General features: G+C 51.3%; 6 protein-coding genes across 6 annotated transcripts; 3 read left to right on the forward strand and 3 right to left on the reverse strand.

The window, feature by feature from the left end:
- Positions 1 to 258: 258 nt before the first annotated feature.
- BBA_08424 (nonribosomal peptide synthase, putative) lies at positions 259 to 5,970 on the reverse strand (the record flags this gene model as incomplete). Its single annotated transcript, XM_008603521.1, has 1 exon — positions 259 to 5,970. One exon carries the CDS (start codon positions 5,968 to 5,970, stop codon positions 259 to 261), a length of 5,712 nt encoding a protein of 1,903 aa, XP_008601743.1.
- A 798-nt stretch (positions 5,971 to 6,768) lies between these two features.
- BBA_08425 (Cytochrome P450 CYP5262A3) lies at positions 6,769 to 8,327 on the forward strand (the record flags this gene model as incomplete). Its single annotated transcript, XM_008603522.1, has 2 exons — positions 6,769 to 7,311; positions 7,395 to 8,327. The coding sequence occupies 2 exons, from the start codon at positions 6,769 to 6,771 to the stop codon at positions 8,325 to 8,327; spliced, it is 1,476 nt and encodes a 491-aa protein (XP_008601744.1).
- Positions 8,328 to 9,253: 926 nt separating this feature from the next.
- On the reverse strand, positions 9,254 to 10,483 carry BBA_08426 (aspartate aminotransferase, putative; the record flags this gene model as incomplete). Its single annotated transcript, XM_008603523.1, has 1 exon — positions 9,254 to 10,483. One exon carries the CDS (start codon positions 10,481 to 10,483, stop codon positions 9,254 to 9,256), a length of 1,230 nt encoding a protein of 409 aa, XP_008601745.1.
- Positions 10,484 to 11,990: 1,507 nt separating this feature from the next.
- BBA_08427 (fatty acid hydroxylase superfamily protein) lies at positions 11,991 to 13,055 on the reverse strand (the record flags this gene model as incomplete). The annotated part of the gene is made up of 1 exon (XM_008603524.1): positions 11,991 to 13,055. The coding sequence occupies one exon, from the start codon at positions 13,053 to 13,055 to the stop codon at positions 11,991 to 11,993; it is 1,065 nt and encodes a 354-aa protein (XP_008601746.1).
- Positions 13,056 to 14,381: 1,326 nt separating this feature from the next.
- On the forward strand, positions 14,382 to 15,188 carry BBA_08428 (efflux pump antibiotic resistance protein; the record flags this gene model as incomplete). The annotated part of the gene is made up of 2 exons (XM_008603525.1): positions 14,382 to 14,534; positions 14,682 to 15,188. The coding sequence occupies 2 exons, from the start codon at positions 14,382 to 14,384 to the stop codon at positions 15,186 to 15,188; spliced, it is 660 nt and encodes a 219-aa protein (XP_008601747.1).
- A 2,782-nt stretch (positions 15,189 to 17,970) lies between these two features.
- BBA_08429 (subtilase-like protein) lies at positions 17,971 to 20,484 on the forward strand (the record flags this gene model as incomplete). The annotated part of the gene is made up of 1 exon (XM_008603526.1): positions 17,971 to 20,484. One exon carries the CDS (start codon positions 17,971 to 17,973, stop codon positions 20,482 to 20,484), a length of 2,514 nt encoding a protein of 837 aa, XP_008601748.1.
- Between the last annotated feature and the right edge of the window lie 146 nt (positions 20,485 to 20,630).

A 20,630-nucleotide genomic window follows, 5' to 3' on the forward strand; every position in this document is an offset into this window, starting at 1 on the left:
TCTATTCAATTACTTAAAGTTTTCCCGCTACGGCCACTGACTAGCCTATGACCTACTAAATACATCGTCATTTCTCGCGTCTTGACTTTGTGATTGCAACATCATCCCGCCCCCCCACGTGCGCCCCTCTTCCCTGCTCATAACAGACGGGGAAAAGCAATCTAAACTTGTCAACCTTCCCTTTTCACGACTCAATAAAGTAGACTCCATCGACCTGAAGCTTTTTGACAGCAGAAAAAAAAAAATCCTGCGCTGCCGTCAAGCCCCCAACGACTTGATTGTAGCATCTGGATCGGATAAACCGCGCTCAAGCACCGCCTGCCAATACTGAATCACATTCTCCATTGTCCCAGACTCGTACAAATCTGTAGAAAAGATGGTTTCGACACGTAAGAACCCCGACTCCTGGTAAATGTGCAATTGAAGGTCAAAGACCGCCGCCACGGTTGGCACAATCGCCTCTGTCTCGACTCGCTCCAGCTCAAACTTTTCAAAAGCCAGCTGGGAATGGTCCACCATGATGATTTGAAACAGTGGATGTCGAGACAAATCTCGCTGAATGCCCAGCTTGGAGACAATCAGCTCAAAGGGAGTATCCTGCCTGTGAAAAGCAGCCAGCATTGTCGCCTGCACTTGCCGAACAAAGGCCTCAAAGGTTTCTTGGTCAATTTTGCTTCGGATGCACTGCATATTGACCAAGAGCCCAACCACATCCTTGTCCTGCCAGCGACCGCGATTCGCATTCGGTATGCCAATGGTTGCGTCGGCGACGCCCGTGAGGAAGAAATGGGTCGCCCTAAACGCAGCGAGCAGCACGACAAATGGCGTCACCTCGAGCTTTTTGGAAACTTGCTGCAAGAGGTCGTACAAGCGTCCCTGGATGCGCACGTTTTGCGTCTTGACCTGGCCCGACAGAGCGCCCGGTCGCGCCTTGTCGCAGGGCAGCTCCGCTGGCTGACTGGACTTTAGCTCATTGGCCCAGTAGTCGAGCTCAGGCTGATCATGACGGGAGTATTGTTGTCTCTGCCAGACGGAATAGTCGCGATACTGGACGGGCAAGGGATCAACCGTAGAGAGAGGGTCGTGGCCGCGGTTCGCAGCAGCATAGAACAGTGCAAGCTCCTTCCAGAGAATGTCCATGGACCAGCCATCACAGATTATGTGATGAAGAACGATGGAGAGAACAAAATCGTCCTTGCCAAGCTGATAGATGTGTACTCTCCATCCTGGTTCCGTTTGCAACTCGAATGGCGTCAGCTGATCTTTCTGGAGTGCGTCAGCAAGGACGTCGGCTCCATCGAGCACAATAGGCACGAGCTTCTGTGTATCTTCTGCAAACTCCAAGACTCTCTGCAGATTGACTCCATCTTTTGACAGAAAAGTGGTTCGGAGCGACTCGTGGCGGCGTTCCAGAGCAAGGAGAGCCGTCTGAAGTGATGGCAGCTGCAGCGGCCCACGGAGCCGCCACGCACAAGGAATGTTGTCCCATGTCAAAGTCGAATCATGCTGATGTACAAGCCACAAGCCTTCCTGAGCAAAGGACTGCGCCACTACATTAGAGCCATGAGTTTGCCGGATAGAGTTGGTGTCGCCATTTACGCAGTTGCTCGTGTGGCGGGCAAGGTCTCGCAATCGAGGGTGACGAAAAATGTCCACTACTCTGACCTGCAGGCCGAGCTGCAGGGCTTTGCTGACGACTTTCATAGCTTCAATCGAGTTTCCCCCGAGTTTGAGGAAATTATCGTCGAGTGTGATTGTGTGGGAAGGAATGTCGAGCACGCTCGCCCATACTTTTTGCATCTGGCGCTCTGTTTCTGACATGGGTTGCGAATTTGGCTCTCGTGTAGCTGCATATTCTTTGATTCCATGCTCTGCTTCCACTGGAGAGTCTGTGGTCGTAATAGCGTATTGTGAAAGATTGTGTGGGATAGTTGTCTTGATGTCCGACAATAACTGACGCGGAGTCGCATCGTCAAGTTGATTGAGCACATGATGAAACAGCTCCAGCAACTTTTGTACTGCGTTTGGCTCCATGACCTTTGAGTCGAATGAAGTCAATACTCTGAGCTGATTCGGGGCCACGAAAATTTCAAGGGTCAGAGCACAAGTGTCGGCCCCTTCGTCCAGACTATCTCCCTGACATTTGCCAATCAGCGCCTCTTCAAGCGGAATGCCCTCTTCATGCTGTATGATGAGCTGAGTTTGAAAAAGACTGGCCATTTGCGCGGCGGGAGAGACCTTGGCAATGTTTTGCAGGCCGGTCTGCTCAAAGGCCATCATTTCAATTGCTTGTCGCTGCAAGTGTCCGAGGTAGTCCGAGACTGGCTGGTCGTATGCCAGCTGCACGCGCACTGGGACAGTCGCAAAAGTTGGGGCTATCAAGCTCTCTAGGCCAGCAACTGGTGCGCTTCGCCCGTATACAGTGACACCAAACGCGACATCAGTCGAGTTTGTCAATCGCCCGACAGCAAAAGCCCATGCTGCGCGAATGAGTGTCGATGATGTAACACTCAGACTTTTGTTCTGGAGACGAGGGACGATATACTCGACCGTGCTATTTGGCTCAGGCTGTTGGACGTGCGGCGGCAAAGGAGGAAATGCCGTACTGGCATAGTGATTGAGGGCCTGCCGCCAGTATTCCGATGCTGTCGTATTGGATTGGTCCTTGACGTATCTGAGAAATGTCTGCATCCCAGGGCCACAGTCAATAGATAGCCCCTCGTATGCGCGACTGAGCGCGTCTGCGACGAGTTTCAGTGACCAGCCGTCATAGAGGACATGATGTGCCGTCCATACAAGCCACTTGAAAGTAGCTGATCCGTCTGTGATGAGCGCGTATCGTGTCAGAGGATGACCGAGTTCCATCAGCTCTTCTGAATCAGTTTCGAGGTAGTCTTTCAAGCTGCACGAGGTTTTCCAATCCATATTTTCATCTACAACCACCTGCAGCATGCCTAACTCATGGTGCTGGACGATTCGGGTGCGAAGAATTGGTATCCTACGCACCACTTCCTCCCATGCTGCTTTCAGCTTCTCTAGCGAGACGCTTGCATTTATTTGCAAGACTCCCTGTCTCATGTAGCTTCGAGGACGCTTTAAAGATAAAGACATGATGCCTTCTTGAAGTGGTGTGCATGGATATGCGTCTTGGACCAAGACGGGGTCCAAGTTGCACAATCCAGAAATGTCTTTGACAATGGTCTCTGCATCGCCGCCATCTATGAGTGCAAACGGTCCGATTTCAACTTTTTGCTGAGAATCCCGTTGGTCCACGACCTTTTCGGCCAGTTCATGCAAGATTGGGTGGCCAAGGATATCCGCGACAGTCAGCTCAATACCAACTTTTCGACCTTCTGCCACAACCTGCATCGCATCAATCGAATTCCCGCCTAGATGCAAAAAGTTGTCATTGACCCCAATTCCATCAAGATCGACACCAAGTACATTGGCCCATAGTTGCGCAACCTGTTTCTCTGTATTGGAGGGCGCTCGTGTCGATTGTTCCTTGAGCTGCTCCATTTCCTGTCTATTGGCAAGACTTTTGCGATCAATCTTTCCATTCATCGTAATGGGAAACTCTTTCAGAATTGTAATGCCTTCGGGCATCATAAATGGAGGGAGATTTTGTTCCAAAGTCTTTTGAATCTCGTCTTGCACCATCGTCCCTGCATCTTGAGAGAGTGTCCCTTTCTCGGTTTCAGGGTTTGGGTCACGCACAGTGACAAAGGCAACCATCCGGGCGCCCTGATTATTATGTTGAACAACAACGACGGCTTCGTCAACAGACTCGCATGCGCGCAGTGCATGCTCAACCTCGCCGAGTTCAATCCGCTGTCCTCGAATTTTCACTTGTGAATCTTTGCGCCCAATAAAAGTCAGGCTTCCGTCCTTGTCGAGTCGGACCAAGTCTCCCGTCTTGTAAAGCCGACCACGTCTTCCTGGATGCCGGGGACTGCCCTCGAGCAGCCAAAGCGGGCTCTCAATGAATGCTGCTGCTGTCTTCTCCGGGTCGTCCAAATAGCCCTGTCCAACAATGGGACCCTCGAGAAGCAGCTCTCCAACGCAGCCCGGTGTGAGCAAAACATGGTGGTCATCAGCATCGACAACCCAAGTCAGCAATCCGAGGCCCTTTCCCAAGTGCGTAGCATCCTCGATACTCTTGGGACTGGCATTGATTGTACAATTCGGTGTGCACTCGCATGGTCCATAGAGATTGATAATGTTGACCCTCCCCCACCAACGTGCCACGTCTTTGGGGTGCAGCGTTTCTCCGCCAAAGACAATCGTGTCTATACTAGGGACCTGCTCGGGAGATAGCAGTCGGGCAACAGATGTAGTGAGATCGATGGCGTTTGCCTTGAGAGACGCGATGCTTTCCACCAAGCTGTCTCGCCTCTGTTGTTCGCTGGGGACGCAAACACAGCCTCCCGCAGCGAGGGTCGAGAATACATTGCAGATTGAAACGTCAAATGTATATGAGCAAAAGTCGTAAACTCTAGAGCTCGATGTGCGACGTAAGCTGTCCTGTTGGTAGTGAAGAGCAGATGCGAGGTTTCGATGGGTTATGACGGCGCCTTTTGGCACACCCGTACTACCCGACGTAAAGGCAATGTACATGATATCTGACGGACTGGATGAGCTTGTTGGAGAGCCGGGTTGATTGTACAAGGATTGACTGGCATCTGTATCAAGCGTGACCACATGGGGTGCCAGTCGAGAGCTCAGTTGCCTCTCCATGTCGCCCGACACAATGACACTCGCCTTGACTTGCTTTGACAGGGCTAGCAGACGACCTTCTGGAAGCGACGGGTCAAACAACACAAACGCAGCGCCAGTCTTGAGCACTCCGAGCATCGCGACGGTTACCCACATGGATTTCTCGAAGCACAGAGGCACCACTGTACCACGACAGACACCAAGCCCGGCAAGCTGGCCAGACAGACCCGTAGCTAGGCGGTCAAGTTGGCCGTATGATAGCTCTCCATCCCAGGCACAGACAGCCAGTGCAGCGGGCTGAGATGTCGCGCACTCCTGGATAAGATGATGCACGCAACGCTCAACTGGCGTTGGGACCGCCCGATTCCAATCCCAGATGTGTTCAAAATCCTCGGGTGTCGCAATCATTATTGTAGAGATATTTTTTAGAGGACTCAAGGCCTGAATTTGATGAATAGTAAACGCCAGCTGTCGACACAAGTGTTTCATGATCCATTCAGAGGTTGTTTTGGAGTCGAAAGAAGCCGTAATGTTAGTACGGTCAGTACCAAAGTGGATTGTAAGTACTAGAGCGATATTCTCGCTCCATGTCGGCAACTTCTCGTCGAGATCCTGACAAAAGGAACCCTCTATCAAAGTATTCTTTTCGGGTTGAACACTGATTAGCGTCGAGGGGCCAAGCATGCTTCCGACGTCGCTTCCCGACTTGTTCAAGCCATCCACAACGGCAGACGCGGCTTTGTTTTGCTGATCCTGCACATGGACGAGATAGTCTTGAACAGTCTGGTGGCTATCTGTGTTGATACGGATGTGCTTGGCAAGCACATTTGCATCCGCGTCACCTGCTGGCCTTGTTGCCTGATGTCGCAAATCCGCCACGCCAAACACAACACGGTTCGACATTGTCATGCGGCTCACGACCAAGGCCCAAGCCGCATACAAGGTAGTCGACTCTGTCTGCCCCATGGTCCGATTTTTGACTGGTGGACACTGCTGCTCCAGCACCGCGTTTCGCGTTGGCGGCTTTCCGAGCAAAGGTAGGATAGGAAACGATACATAATCCACATCCTCGTGTTCATCTGAAGGAGCTGGCGCTCGGCTAGAGTGATTCGCTTCTTGCGTGTTATTCACATTATTACCATTGATTAAAGGCTCTGCCTCATCCTGGCTCGTGCCCCTCGAATATGGTGCGGCAATTAGCCCAAGCATCGCTAGACTGTCACGGGCAATGCTGCTGTTTTGGTAGAACGTCATTGTGCTGATATGTACGGCTTGGTAATGTATTCTTGCTCCTTTTTCGTGGCCAGATGTTGGTTCGAGGAGGTTTAGAGCAGTCTTTCAATTGAGGCAGCAAAATACGAGCATAAAGCGTTATGCTGCCTAAGCGTTATGCATTGAGAGTTGTATCTATTACTACCCAGCCTGGAACAGTCATTCGGCATATACCCGTTGCGGTCAACACCTCGGCATATCGTAATAGTCATTTATCAGGTCTTACTTTCCATCATCACGTCTGATACCTGCATATGTCGTGGACAAGACTGTCCGCCGCTTGTGTATCCACACCACCACCATTACCACGCCTATATGATGATGTCAAGCATGCAAGCTCAATAGAATATCAATAGACCGGTAGCCTTGCATCTCAATGACTTCATAGTCTTGATTGATTGTGTAATTTAGATCCTTCCATGGAAGAATAACGCCAGAAAGAAGGGCGGTGGGCTTGTCCACCACGTGCTGCCTCGCCGGGATCGCCATGTCTCGGAAAGTACTGTTGAGCCAAGTTGAGTTTGAGCGTGCGAGCACAAATTTTCCCGAATGGGACATGTCCGAACACGAAAGATGTCTTTCTTTTCTTTTTCTTTTTTTTTTAAAAAATAAAATAAAAAATTCATGGGGTCTACATCTTGTTGGATAGTATATCAAGTCCTGTTGATGAATCCCCCGACAGATTCACCACCTGCCTTATCACGTATCCTATCAAAGAATATATTGGCAATTTTTCTGAGACTTTACAGAGATATAGCTGCAGAAAAGAGAGGCCAAAACATGCTGAAAGTTTCCATCAAGGATGTTATCTCTTACTCGGCCGGCCAAGGGCTGCTGCCATTGGGGGCTTCGGCCGTTTTGGCCGTGGCCATGCTCTTTGCCAGCAGTCTTCTTATCAAGATGCGTTATGCGCGACTGCGCAACATACCGGGCCCAGCGCTATCAAAGATTACGGACTGGCATTTGAGTCTACATGACTTGTCATATGACCGGAATAATGCAATCTTTGACTGGCACCGGCAGTATGGCCCTATCGTCTGCATTGCGCCCAATGAAGTGTCCGTCGCCACGCTGGAAGCTACAAAGGTGATATACGGAACAAGCCACCGATGGGCAAAGAGCGACTACTTTGACTTGTTCATGGGATACAATATGAGATCCGTCTTTGCAACCAAACCGTACGAAGCGCATCGCACAAAGAGAAAGCTCATTTCGGCCTTTTATCAAGCGTCCAACATTTACACAAACCCCAATATCGAAGCCCACGTCCAAGAACGGTGCCGCACTTTTTTGAAGCAAATTCAGCATGGCCAGGCCGTGGATGTATATGCTCTGACTGACCGTTTGGCTTTGACATTATCACAAATCTCGTCTTTGGACCTGATCATGGCTCAACTTCCATTGAGCACGACTGCCAAGAGCGGGACATTCTTCTGGAGCTGAAGCAGCTGCAGTTTTTCAATCTTCTCCGCTCCCGCTTTCCAGTCTTACTTCGATTCGTGCCAGCGCTGCTGAGGCAGTTGAGTTCAAATTTTGGTTACCTATCCGCCGAAGACAAGCTGGCGGCCTGGTGCCAGGCACGCATCTCAACAACCATCAAGGACTCGGGGGCGTCCAAGGCGCACGGCTTGCTGCAGATTCTGCGCGAAAGCCACACCACGGAGCATGGCGTTGAGAAGCCGCTCGATAGGCTCTACATTTCTGCAGAGATTCTCGACAATATCAATGCCGCAGAGGCCACGACGGCGGTCACTGCCACGTACCTCATCTGGAGGCTAACCCAGAACCCATTTTGGCAGGGCAAGATACGACAGGAGCTGGCTACCCTACCCAAACAGGAAGACGGCTCTATATCCTTTGCCGACGTCAATGCGGGAGCTCCGTCTCTGGAAGCCTGCTTGAAAGAAGTCTACCGACTCCACCCGGCCTCGAGCGGTCGAGCCGAGCGGGTCGTGCCTCGAGGAGGCTGTGAGTTATCAGGCGTCTACCTCCCAGAAGGCACCGTCGTCTCGACTTCCGTCGTGGCCTTGCACCGAGACCAAGTCATTTTCCCGGATGCCGACGCCTTTTTGCCGCAAAGATGGCTCGGCGCGGACAAGAAGACGCTGCAGATTCGCGAAGCGCAGCTGATTCCGTTTGGGTACGGGGGCAGGATCTGCTTGGGGAAAGCGCTCGCCACCATGGAGATTAAGCTACTCGTCGCGGCTCTGTATCTCACGTATCAGACTGAACCGAGTGATGTAACTAGCCAGGCATCCATGAGACAGTGCAGTACGCATGATGCAGTTCCTCGCGGGATTGCATGTCTGGTTCGATGCCGCGCAATCGCACAAGATTGAGTAAAAATGGCAATAAAATCACAGGGGGCGGGTTCATTTGCATCAATGTTTTCTTCTTTTTTTTTCTTTTTTTGCCTTTTCTTTTTCTCTTTAGGAACCAAGGTTGTTTGGGTACAGTGTCATCCTCCACATTTCAATGCACATCTCGATAGGAGGCCGCGCCAATATTACACTATTGGGGAGCTAGAAACTCCACGCCAATATTACAGTATTGGGAAGCTACAAACTGATTGACGTCTGCAAAACTCTGCACTCAGTACTGATCGTCCAAGAGAATCAGCATGCTGTAAAATTGCGCAATATGTAGCCTTGATGCCGCAGCCTTGATGCCGCATCAACCCCAGTCTTCGGCAATAAGCGGCAGAAAAGTAAGCAAAGTCAATCTTGGTTCGGTCGGAAGCACTTGTATCACATATCGGCTCTCGATTCCGAGACATGGGTGCCCCCTCCTGTCAGCACAAGGTCAGCCACCCGCTCGCGGGGTAAACCTATCCCTGTTGTTCTCGAAGAAAGTGGCCTGAAAGAGAAGGGCCGAGTGTGGCTGTCCGGCTTTAATTCTTCCACTCCATTTTGGCCGTCCAAGGAAAACTATTGCTTCTAGAATTTGATATTCAATATTGCGGCCTGTAGGTGCGTCGCTCATTGCCACATTATTAGTCAAGTATAAAACGCCCCAGGACCCAGTTGATGTTACGTGTCATACATATGCTATGCAATGGTTGGTGGCTAGCCCACCGTTCTGGCAACTCACAAGGCCTTTAAAGACATTTCTCATGAAAGTGTTTTGATTTGACGGTGAGAGGGTTCAGAAATAGTTGATTCAATCTCCTGTACAGTATGCTGTCATGCCCAATGTTACTGCCACGGTTACTTAAAATCCAACCCAACGCAGCCAAGGTGCTTTTATTCCCACACTGTTTCTAAATCTAGCCACGAATTGCTTCCGATAGCAGCCCTAGGCCAGTGTCTAAATGGTCCCAGGTCGGCCACCCATAGCCCAGTCTGAAATATGTGTCTTGGCCGCCAAACCACGACCCGCGCCCGACGTAGGTGCCGTACTTTGCCAAGAGCCTGCTGTAGAATGCCTCGACCCCGCCGTACGGCTCCTTCTTGAACTTGATGAAGCACATGGCTCCGGCGTCGGGTCTTATCCACTCCACCCACTCGCTCTCCTCGGCCACCCACGCCGCAACGCGATCGCGTCGACGCTGCAAGTCAGCAATGGTTGCCGAGAGAAGCTCGCTGCGACGGCATAGAATCTGCTCGGCGACGAGTTCGTCGAGAACGCTGCCGCTTATGCTGATTTGCTCCTTTGCAGCAAGAAATGTCTCATGGAGCGCTGGGTTCGTGGTTGAGAGCCAGCCCATGCGTATGCCAGGAACGCCGTACGCCTTGGACATGGACGAAACTGTAATGACATTGTTTCTCAGATAGCCACTGCCTGAATTGACTGCTTCATGCTCGCCTCTGTCTGAAGTAGATGAGTATTTCAGGTGTGCATATGTTTCGTCAATCAGCAGATATGCGCCCGCCTCCTGAGCAAGGTCCGCGAGCTTGCGAAGCTCGGCATCTGTGCACATGGTTCCGGTAGGATTATTTGGGGAGCAGATGCTGATAACTTTGGTGATTCCAGGTCGAATGGCAGCAGCAATTTTATCCAAATCCAGAGAGAATTGCGACTCATACTCCAGATCGACAAAGGTAATGTCGCATCCAATGGAGCGAGGTATCTCGAGACTACTGGTGTAATTTGGCCGAGTGACAATGAGATGAGAGTCCGCGCCAAGTAGAGCAGTCAAAATGATGAAAAGCGATGTCGAGGCACCTGCGGTGATGAGGACATCGTCTGGAGTGAGAGATCCATTAGATGCCTCGGTGATGATGGACCGAAGTTTGGGGCTTCCTTTGTGCTCAGTGTACGTGAGAATGGTACTCTGCGGGATGCTGATTTGCAAAGACTCCAAGGTCTGGTCTGAAATGGCGCTCTCGGACAAATTGTACTTGATTGAGACGCCGACTTCTTCGGGCGCTTCCTTCTCAATGGCCATGCGCTGATAATTCATCTTGATGCACTTTTCAAGGCGTATGATCTGGGCCGAAGGAGAAATGTACTGTGGTCTTTGGCTTCCGGTATTCCAGCGATGATGAAGAATCATGGTTGGGCCTCCGCTTACGGCCCAAGAGGTAGGCGAGAGAGTGCAAATACACTATCCCACACTGTACATACTCGGCACATAGTAGAGCGGTAGAGTTGATCCTCCGATGACCGCCTCGCGGCTTATTCATTAGTAAAACCGCATCATAGTACCAATGTCTATCCAGATTCGGCGTTTTGCCAAAGCGACACGACATTTCCCCAGTTGCTGCTGGTGTCCCCGCCAGATCGGCACATCGACCCCAGCCTTGTGCAGTATACGGGTTATGTTGCACCTGGCTTCTGAGATGCATAGCCAAAATAGCGTTAGGTGAGACAATCTCTCAACATCTGTCTCGCCGAGATGACACGAGGTTCACCAACTTCGATGAGTCGGTCTATATTGCGGAGTACTGCCACGCCATACGGAGACCGGGTCGTCACACTCGAGCTCAAGCAAGACATAGTGCTACAGGCCAAATTAGGGTGTGAGAATCTGTGGTAAGAAAAACTAAAATAATTACTTGCTGATGTAGCATTCGTTTTAAGTCTACCGCGAGATTGTCGTCTCGTAAATAGAATGTCGTATAATAATTTCAAGGTGTGTTCAAAACTCTCTCGTGGCTGCCGCTTGCACGGCGATGCATCTTCCTTCATTATCCTGACACGTAGCACATGAGACTGAGACTCGGCCGTGAGACTGGGACTCAGTGTAGAATCCTTGCATTGATACCCTATAACTATAGCTAATAATGACTCGTGTCAACATACGACGCTTAACGTACCCGTGGAAGCGTGAGAAAATGTTGCAGAATCCTTTGCGGCCGTCAATCCTCCTATTTTGTCAGTATGTCTAGTCAACGTGCGCATTCCCACTGAGGTCTATTCGACGGCGAGAGACGATTCTCAGGCTCTGTGGGTGCAGTGAGGATTTGCTCACTTCACCAACGAGGAAATTGCGGCGTGATGAACTATCCGAATGCATAATTACCACTCAAATAAAGTCTATTCGTAGAAAAGAAGTCGGCTGGCTGAAAATCGAGTTGCGTGAGGCTGACAAAAGTGCAAGCTCGGATCAGGTCGTCCGCGCAGGCTCATTCTGCATCATGTCATTCGCAAAGCTGCACTGTTTTGTATATTGCGAAATGAACAAGAGGCCTGAGCATCTGCTTTTGCTCTTAAAGTCTACTGCGCCTGTTTGATGAGCCTCAGATTTGTCAAGTGTTCGCCTTGATCGCGATACAGTCGGAGCCTTTCAACCACTACAGCTTGCCACCAGGATTATCCTTACGAGCATCGTACCAGTGATTTTACTGCAAGACAAGGTATTCTTCCTTGCAAAGAGCACAGAGTATGCCCAGAAATGCGACGCATGCCAATTACAACCACATATGCTGGTTATTACTGGCCGATTTTTGGCACGTCAGTCGTAACTACTTCTTGATTCATCACAATCATGTTCAGGAGCTAATAGAGTGAGCAGCATAATTTGTTCTATAGATTTCGTCAATTTCACGTGCAATGGTACACTATCCTAGGACAGGCATGGGTACATGGTGACCGTAGTCAATGTTGGCATCGTCAGCCTCCAGTCTATCCGTGCAACTGCCAAACAGTCGATCCCAGACCCGCGTCTGCTTGCCATAGTTGAAGCTCTTCTTCCATCCTCTGCGATGGTGCAAATCGTGATCCTCGAGAGCGAGTTCCATACTCATCAGCCCGAGGATGCCAGAAACAGGCGACGGAACAATGCCATGAACGCGCAGGCCACAATGGCCCCAGACCTCGGCCCATGTGAGGTACTCAAAGCACATCCACCACTCATAGAACCCGAGGCGCAATCCAAGAGACCAAAAGGTCAAATACGTGAGGAACGGGACGATGAAGATTTCAATAATCTCCTGCTCATCGTCCGCGAAGCCAGAGTGTACGGCAGTCGGATGTTTCGCAAGATGGTGAGTTCGATGATACTTCCAAAGGCCAGGCAGTTCGTGGCAGGCGCGGTGATACGCGTAGAAGAAAAAATCGAGAATAATGCCATACAGGCTGAGCTTGAGCAAGAACGGCGCGTAAGCGCTCGTATCTTGAATCGCCGCCAGAGGTGGAACCTCGGGGTTATAGGTCAGAAAGACAGCCATGACCATGCGGAATCCAGTCGTCTTTTCCAGCTCGCCAAGGATTTTCCATGTTCCGGTGTTGGGGATACCGTCGCGGGGCACCTCGCCGTCGAGCACGCCGTGTTTGTAGATGAGCCCCCGCAAAAGGTTGACTTCCCGTATGGCGATGAGTTTGTACGACGTGTAGTAGAAGATTATGGCGGCGATTTTGCCCATGGGCCAACCGGTCAGCGAGACCCAGGCCTGGTGGATGAGGAGCGGCAGAGCGGCGTGGATGAGAATATAACGATGTTGTGACCAAGCAGGCATGAATGGTATCTTGTCCGTCTTTTCAAACTTGGGCGGCGCTTGGTCCGGGAGGATGGGATACAGATTGAAACGGTCGACGAGACGCTGGGCGCTGTTCCATGTCTTTGGATCGGCCTTGGGCCAGTCCGAGACCATGGAGTGTTGGTTGTGTTCCTGAGCTCTTCCCATGTTGACCGATCAGTATTTTCGCTGGGATTAAATTCGGCTTGGACGCTGGAACAGGGTCAAGATTTGGTGATTGTCGTTGGATACATGTTGTTATAATAAGCCCCTCCGTTGCCACACTACGCTTGCTAGCCGAGGGCGGCCCAACATGTTGCCCCGACGTTGCGCTCGGACGGCGTGATGACTAGACATGACCGCAATGTGGGCTAAACCCCCCCGGATGCTGCGTAGTAAGGCGATCTGACGACTTTAAACGTAGCGCGAACCAGCTTTTGGTTTCAAAAGCCATCTTTTCAGCATGTGAATCCACGGACTCGGCCCTGCAAGAATTTTTCCGTACCCCTCTTGCTGATGCACATGGTCGTTGCGGGGTAAACTCTAAATTGAAACGGGGTAGTAGCGCGGATAGGCCGGGAATGAGTCCATAACCGCACTGTAGCAGCATAGTAGTCGTAGGGGAGAGTTCCGGCAAGGCCGATTTCCCGTCAAAGCTCCGGAAGAGGGGGTCGCGATGCAAGCAAGAAACAACTCCGACTCGAGCTGCCTTGATGAGACCAGCAATAGATCGCGGCGTAGGCAGATGGCTAGTTGGGCTGCCTTGACCATCACTTGGAGGCCGGGCTCGTCTGAGGCGTGGAGCAGTTGCGTTTGTTGCCTTTTCACAACGTGACTGCAAGCCGAGTAGTTGGCTTTGCTGACATAATCTCAGAATCTTGCCAATTCGAACAAGCCAGTCCTCGCAACACTTCCGGTGACCCCGATCAATGTCTACAAAGTTTACATGCGCAACCGACGACGACGAGTTGACAGCCGCTGCTCGCTTGGCCGCGCGCTTGATAGCCCACACCGTGTACGATGCAGTCACTAGATCCGTGTGGATAGCCTGCATATCATTGGCAAGCATTGGATACGGCTCTGCTTTCCGATGATCGCCAGGGGGAATGCACAGAAATGACTCTGAATTCTCTGAGCAGGCAAACCATCGGTGTCAAATTCTGCGTGTTGTTTGAGTCAATAAATTGGTGTGAATCAGGGGCCAGCGTAGACGTTGCGCCACTGCCAGCTGAGACGCGGCTATGGCCCTATCGAGGTACCGATGAGCAGCGACGGAGGCACCTTCTCGAAAAAATCTCAACACATCATGTTGCTACCCGAACGGGGCAATCTCGGAAGAGCGCCTGACTGCCACATCAAAATCAGGTGGCACATCCTGTCTCAACGTAAGCAGACTGACAAGACATATTTCATGAGCCTCAACTGAAGAAAAAAACACAGGTCGTCACCCTCCCTGATTTTGGTGTTCTCGGATCAAGGGTTCTGTGTTGCACAATGGAGCATCCAAAATTCGGTGCTGATGGAGACGGTCTCCTCGTTATTCATGTGGCTCTTTACCGCATGGCCACGAGATCCTTTGCCGAAGCCTACAGGATACTCGGCTACAAGACACACCACGGCACTGAAGACCTCCTAGGCAATCCGTGGGTCGGCATTGAGCAGGCCGTGGAAGCTACATGGCCTGATGTCCCTCACGCGCGACCACGGCCGCGTTTTACCCGCCAAGACTGGGACGCCCTATGAGGGGACGAATACGACATCGTGACGGACTTGGCCTGCCCTTTTGCCGACCAGCTCATTGCGGCGTATCCCAAGGCGAAAATCGTCGTGGTGCAGAGAGACTTTGAGAGTTGGTGGGCCAGCTATCAGGCCGGCGTGCTGGATCACATATTTCCGCGTCGACAGTGGCTCACGGTGTGGCTCATTCGCAACGTGCTGCGGTCGCGCGCGGCCGATGCCATGATCAAGGTCAACTACGGCCTCTTTAATGCGACAAACATGGCCGGCATCAAGGACAATGCGCGCAAGACCTATGACGAGTATTATCGCAACATTCGAGAGAGGATACCGGCGGAGCGGCGGCTAGAATACACAATGGGCGATGGATGGGAGCCGCTGTGTGCGTTTTTGGGCGAGAAAGTGCCAGATGTACCCTTTCCACGTCTGAATGACAGCGCGTACCGTAAGCGGAGTCAACAGGCTGGCGAGATGGTGGTTTTTCTGACATCGGCGAAGAGGTTGGCATGGCTCGCTCTGGCGATAGGTGCGGTTAGTATGGCGTTTTGGCATATGAGCATCTGATTGACCATTGATGGCTTCTGCATGATTGTCGTGACCTTGATTTCAACAATTGATGCGACCCTTATCGGGTGAGCGGGATTCAAGCGCACAAGAGTGTATACATATTTGTACAGACTTTGCCGAATCGCTGGCCGGCGGCGTGCATGGAGCCACGGTCCTAACAAACGAGTAGTGACTGTTGAAACAATGGCTGAAACATGGTATAATACGTGGCACTTTGTAACATTGGGCAAGGCCAGTATCGAAGCCAGCAACGCGCGACGGGCAGAAGGTATTCAGGTGAGCAGTTGCTATCGCGGAAAACTAACCCGTCAATAATTGTTAACCTTAAAAAAAAAGACTGGCGCTAATCAGAATGGCGTTTGACTTCCGGCAGGGGTAGGAGTCCGCGCAAGTCTGACATAATAAATATTTACCTAGTAATTGCGGTTCAGGCCACTGCGTCAGGGGCGTCAGGGGAGGGTCGGTTAACGAAAGAAGACTGATGGCTGTATCGAAGAGAAAAAGGAATGGAACACTTGCTGTCACGTCGTTTCAAGGCTCAAAGACATGTCGAATAATTGATGCCATAATTTGATGTGACTGGATGGGTGTCTCGAGTGGAGGGAGGATTGCAACAGGTGAGACTAGCGTGGCAATCTAAATGCTTTCCATGAATAATGACGTTGAAACGATAAGATGAGCATGACGGTGCAGTGTTTGGACAAGAGTCAGTATGATGGTGTCTACTGGTATGAATTCGGTGAGGATGTTCGCAAGCAAGTTTTGGATATATGTGCAAAGAAACGGGTATGGAATCGGCAATTGGCTCCAGGTAGGTACCGAGTATCATTGCAAAATCCCGAGAGTACGTATAGATGGACAAAAAAGTGATGGGTTGCGATCTGGGATTTCTTCTCTCAAGGTGCTTGGATCTTATTACTAGCATCTTCAGAAAATAGGAAAATAAAAGGTCAGACAGGGGCAAAAGGGAGCTAATGCTGGCGTCGTCGAGTGATTACCTAGTTGAGTCAAGGCTGATGGATGAAAGCGGAGCATGCCGGCTGAGAGCTGAGAGGAGGAAAGTACTGATATGGGCAATAATATGCTGTACAAAGTCGGGATGCGGGGTGCATGGGGAGAGTCAATATCGAAAAGGGGGCATCCGAGATGAGTGCGGCCTGACAGACAGGAGAAGATGGTGGTAAAAGAAAGAAAAATTAAGGCAGGAGAGACAAAGAGACTATGTTGTGCAGAAAGTAAGCCCTATGATGATGAGGCTGAATGGGAGTGTATGAGTGACAATGGAGTGCTAGTACTTGTTAGTGATGGCACTGATGGATGGCACCATCGTACTTCGTATGGCAATTTATGGGGTCGGTGTTTTGGAAGAGGACGGTTGGACGGGCAAAGGACTCTGCCGAAAGTTTCAAGGTCCTTTTGTTGGATTGGTGGTGACTGACTTGTGTGTTAAAAAACTTGGTGACGCAAACAGTGTCTCCACAGGGATGACCGTGGCTGCAGAGAGCCCGCGACGACTAATCAAGTCACCAATGTCGCTGTGATCTTCTCCTCGTCATGCATATACCATCAGGTTCGAGAACAGACAGAATTACGTCAACTTGTCTGCAATTTTCAAGAGTCAAAGAATTTGCAGCATTGACGGCGGAGAAAACAGAATCCACAAGATTATTGCTACTTTGGTGTGGCTCCCACTTATTACTTCCCCACCTATTAATATGTGGCGCCGTGGCCCCCTCTCAGGCCAGTCCAGAAGAGGAATCGAGTCACGCAGCCTGCAATAAGCATGTCAGTGTCAGTAATTAGTTAGGGGCTGGTGAGAAAGAGGAGAGAAGAGAAGAAGAATTGAAAAGACTGAGTTGATTTGGGTTTGAAGCTGTCTCTTTATATCAGAGCTGTCTTCAAGCCGTGAGACAGAATAGCCAGGTACCGACAGCCGTTGTCATAAATACAGTCCGTCGGTCGGGCCGCGGGTTGCAGCCATCTTTACCAGTAAAAAAAGACGTTCCGTAATACCTTCGTATTATTACTTGTTTGGCCCACTCAGAAGACCCCTTTGTGCGCGGCCCCGCCCTTGCCCCCCAGCAAAGCTAGGCAATTGGTGCTTTTGGCTGGATATTTTGCCCGTCACGCGACACTGACTGACTAGTTGGTTTGGTTGCCTGTGCCTCCAAAAAAAAAAACGTGCCGGAAGCGGCACGTTGCAGCCTCTGTACAAAAGTGCAGTGCAGATGCTCCGAGCGCGGACCTGACTTCAAATTGATCCCATCATGCTGTGCAGCCTTTGAGCATCATTCCGAGCCCCCTAATGGTAGACTACCTGTATCACTCCATAACATCCTCCCTCCTCTTGCCCTTGATCAAAGACCTTCAATTTTATGGAGTCTGTAGTCACTTTAGCGCCTCGTTGCCATCCTGTAGTGCTGCTCTTCCAGCCTTGTTACATATTAAGACTCAGCCACGCCACGGCGTTCCCCCATCTCTGATCCCCATTGTCCACTCTCTCTTACGCCCCTCTCTGCTCCTGCCATCGCGACGGCCACACACTCTTTTTTTTTTAATTCCTTCTCTCCTGCTTCAACAGCAGTCTGGCTGGACATTTTTGTTGTTATCTTCCTCTTCCTTTTTTTACTTGACTTTTTTCTTGCTTGTTTGCCGATTGCGAGTTCGTCTTCTGTCAAATTTTTGCGCCGGCGACCCAGAGCCCCATTTCGACAGCTCGGGGAGCAAACGCGCTCTGCCCTTGTCCCATATCTGCTGTCGACAACCTCATCTTTCCGTCATGGACCGCTTGCGTCATCTCATTGGCACCGTTGCCGCCCGATTCGCCAACCGTCGCTATGTTTTCGCTCTCGCTGCCGTCAGCGTCGTCGCCGCCAAGGCTGTCCACATTGACGCCCATCTCGATGCCCTCACGCCCTCCGACATGCTGCAATGGGGTCCGTCCTTCTTTTTTCAGGACAGCATCTTGCTCATAATGATTCGCGCAATGCTCTTTGCCCAAGGCCCCTGGGCCGCTCTCATCGGCACTATCCTCGCCTCCATCCTAGTCCTCGTCTGCCTTGCCCTCGCATCCATCAACATCTCCTTCTTCGCCGTCGCCGGCAACGAGCTGCATTGGCGGAATGTTGCTCTCGCCGGTGATTCCTCCTCCTGGAGCACTCTACTTACCGGTCTCTTCTCCCTCAGCGTCACCCTGACCGTCATACTCCTCGCAAGCTGGCTCTTGCAAGATGTCTGCTACATTGTCGCAACCGTTGCCCTCGATATGATCAAATTTCCCTTTACTTTTGTCTACTCGTTGATCGCTAGCAATCGCCGCCGTCCCTCCGCCGGCCATTACTCCAACGTGCCTCAGAACGACGCCGAAAACGCCCTCGAGCACCGCTATACCGATGACGAGTTAGACTCATCATCCGAGCTCAAGATGGCCCAGCCTCCCCGACGCCGCAATACTTTCATTGGTCTAGCCTTTAATCTTTGTGTCGGTCTCGGTCTCCTCGCCCAGCTCGTTTCCTACGCCACTCGTCCCGACCAGACATCCGTCACCTTCATGTCATGGACCTTGCCACTTGTCCCCTTTATGGACTTTGCTCACGCCGCGCCAAACCTCTCAAACCTGCTCACCTATCACGGTCAAGGCTTCAACTTTGACAACCTAACAGCTCTGGCCGCGCCCGTCCCTTTCCCTTGGTTGCCCAAAGACGTCAAGCTCCCCGGATTTGAAGACTGGCATGACCACAGGGAACACTACAACGCCGACAAAGACCCCATCAAAATTTCCAACCTCCAGGATCCTCTTCTCGAGCCTCTCCACGCCCATATCAAGGACGTCTCTATTCGCAATATCATGCTCATCAAGCTTGAGAGCACACGCAAGGATGTCTTTCCCATCAAAAAGGGTGGTCTCATCTGGAATAAGTTTGAACAATCTTTTGGAAACGGCACCCTACCCAAAGCAGCCCAGGAGCGTCTTGCTACCCTAACTCCCAACGCCAACTACATCACCGGCGACTATGACGATGGTTTCGATCACGCCGAGCGACCACGACGCGGCGGCATCAACGCTAATAATTGCCACACCACTGGTACCTACACGCTCAAGAGTTTGCCTGGTACCCTCTGCGGCATTACTCCTCTGGTCGCCGATATGAACCAAGAGTACTACAGCCACGTCTACCAACCTTGCCTCGCTCATATCTTTGACGCTTTCAATGCGATTGATCACTCGTCCGACCGCCAAAAAGATGGATTCAAGCCCTACAAGTGGAACTCCCTATACATGCAGTCCGTAACACATACCTTTGACAAGCAGGACAAGCTCATGCCTGTCATGGGCTACAGCGATGAGCGCTTTGTCGACTCTGAATATCTGCGCTCCGACAAGGCCAAATTTGGCAAGTCAGAGATTGAAGATATCAACTACTATGGCATGCCCGAAAACGCCATTGCAGACTACGTCAGGGATGCCTTTACCTCGGCCAAGAAGAACAATGAGCGCGTCTTCCTGACGCACCTGACGTCGACTACCCACCACCCCTTTGCGCTGCCCAAAGGTGAACCGTATGTCAGCCTCAGCGAGGACTCGGGTCTACAGGACCTCTCAGGATACGCCAACGCCGCCGGCTTTGTCGACCGCTGGCTAGGCCAGATCTTTGATATTCTCGAAGAAACTGGCGCTGCCAACGAGACTCTCATCGTATATGTCGGCGACCACGGGCTATCGATTGCCGAGAATGCTGCCGTCACGCCTTATTACCAGGCCAACGTGGGCAACTTTCACGTCCCGCTCGTCCTCTCACACCCTAGCATGCCGCCTATCGATGTCAACGACGTTGTCAACTCCAACATGATCCTCCCCACGATTCTCGACCTTCTCATCGAAAGTGGCTCGCTCGGCGAGTCGGACACCAAGGCTGCGCAGGACCTGGTGAAAAATTACGAAGGCCAGTCGTTGATTCGTCCCTTGCGCAGCCACGGTCAGCCCGCCGATGTGGGCGGCTGGCAGTTTACCGTCATGAACCCAGGCCGCGCAACGCTTTCGGTCCGCGATGCCCGTCACCCAGACTGGCGCGTTGTCATCCCTATTGTGTCTGACATTGAGTGGCGCTTCACGAATACCAAGGATGACGAGCACGAAGACCAGCCGATTCTCGATTTTGGCTATCCTGAATTCCTGAAAAAGGTGGAGGCGGCCTTTGGTGAGGAAGTCTCCAAGTGGGTGGAGGAAGCGACTTTTGTGTCCCGTTGGTGGGTGGACGATAACGCTCGGCGCTGGCGCTACCAGCCGTCTTGATTATATACGCACACTTGATCAAACACGCAAAAAAGCGACCCTTTTCATGTTGAACATAGCATCTGTACTTTATTTCGGCAAGGCGTTTGACGGTATGCAGTTACTTTGGATGGTTTGGCTACCACGAACTTTTCGTTCTTCTTTTC

This window comes from Beauveria bassiana (assembly GCF_000280675.1).
Source record: "Beauveria bassiana ARSEF 2860 unplaced genomic scaffold BBA_S00034, whole genome shotgun sequence".
Classification (NCBI taxonomy): Eukaryota; Fungi; Ascomycota; class Sordariomycetes; order Hypocreales; family Cordycipitaceae; genus Beauveria; species Beauveria bassiana.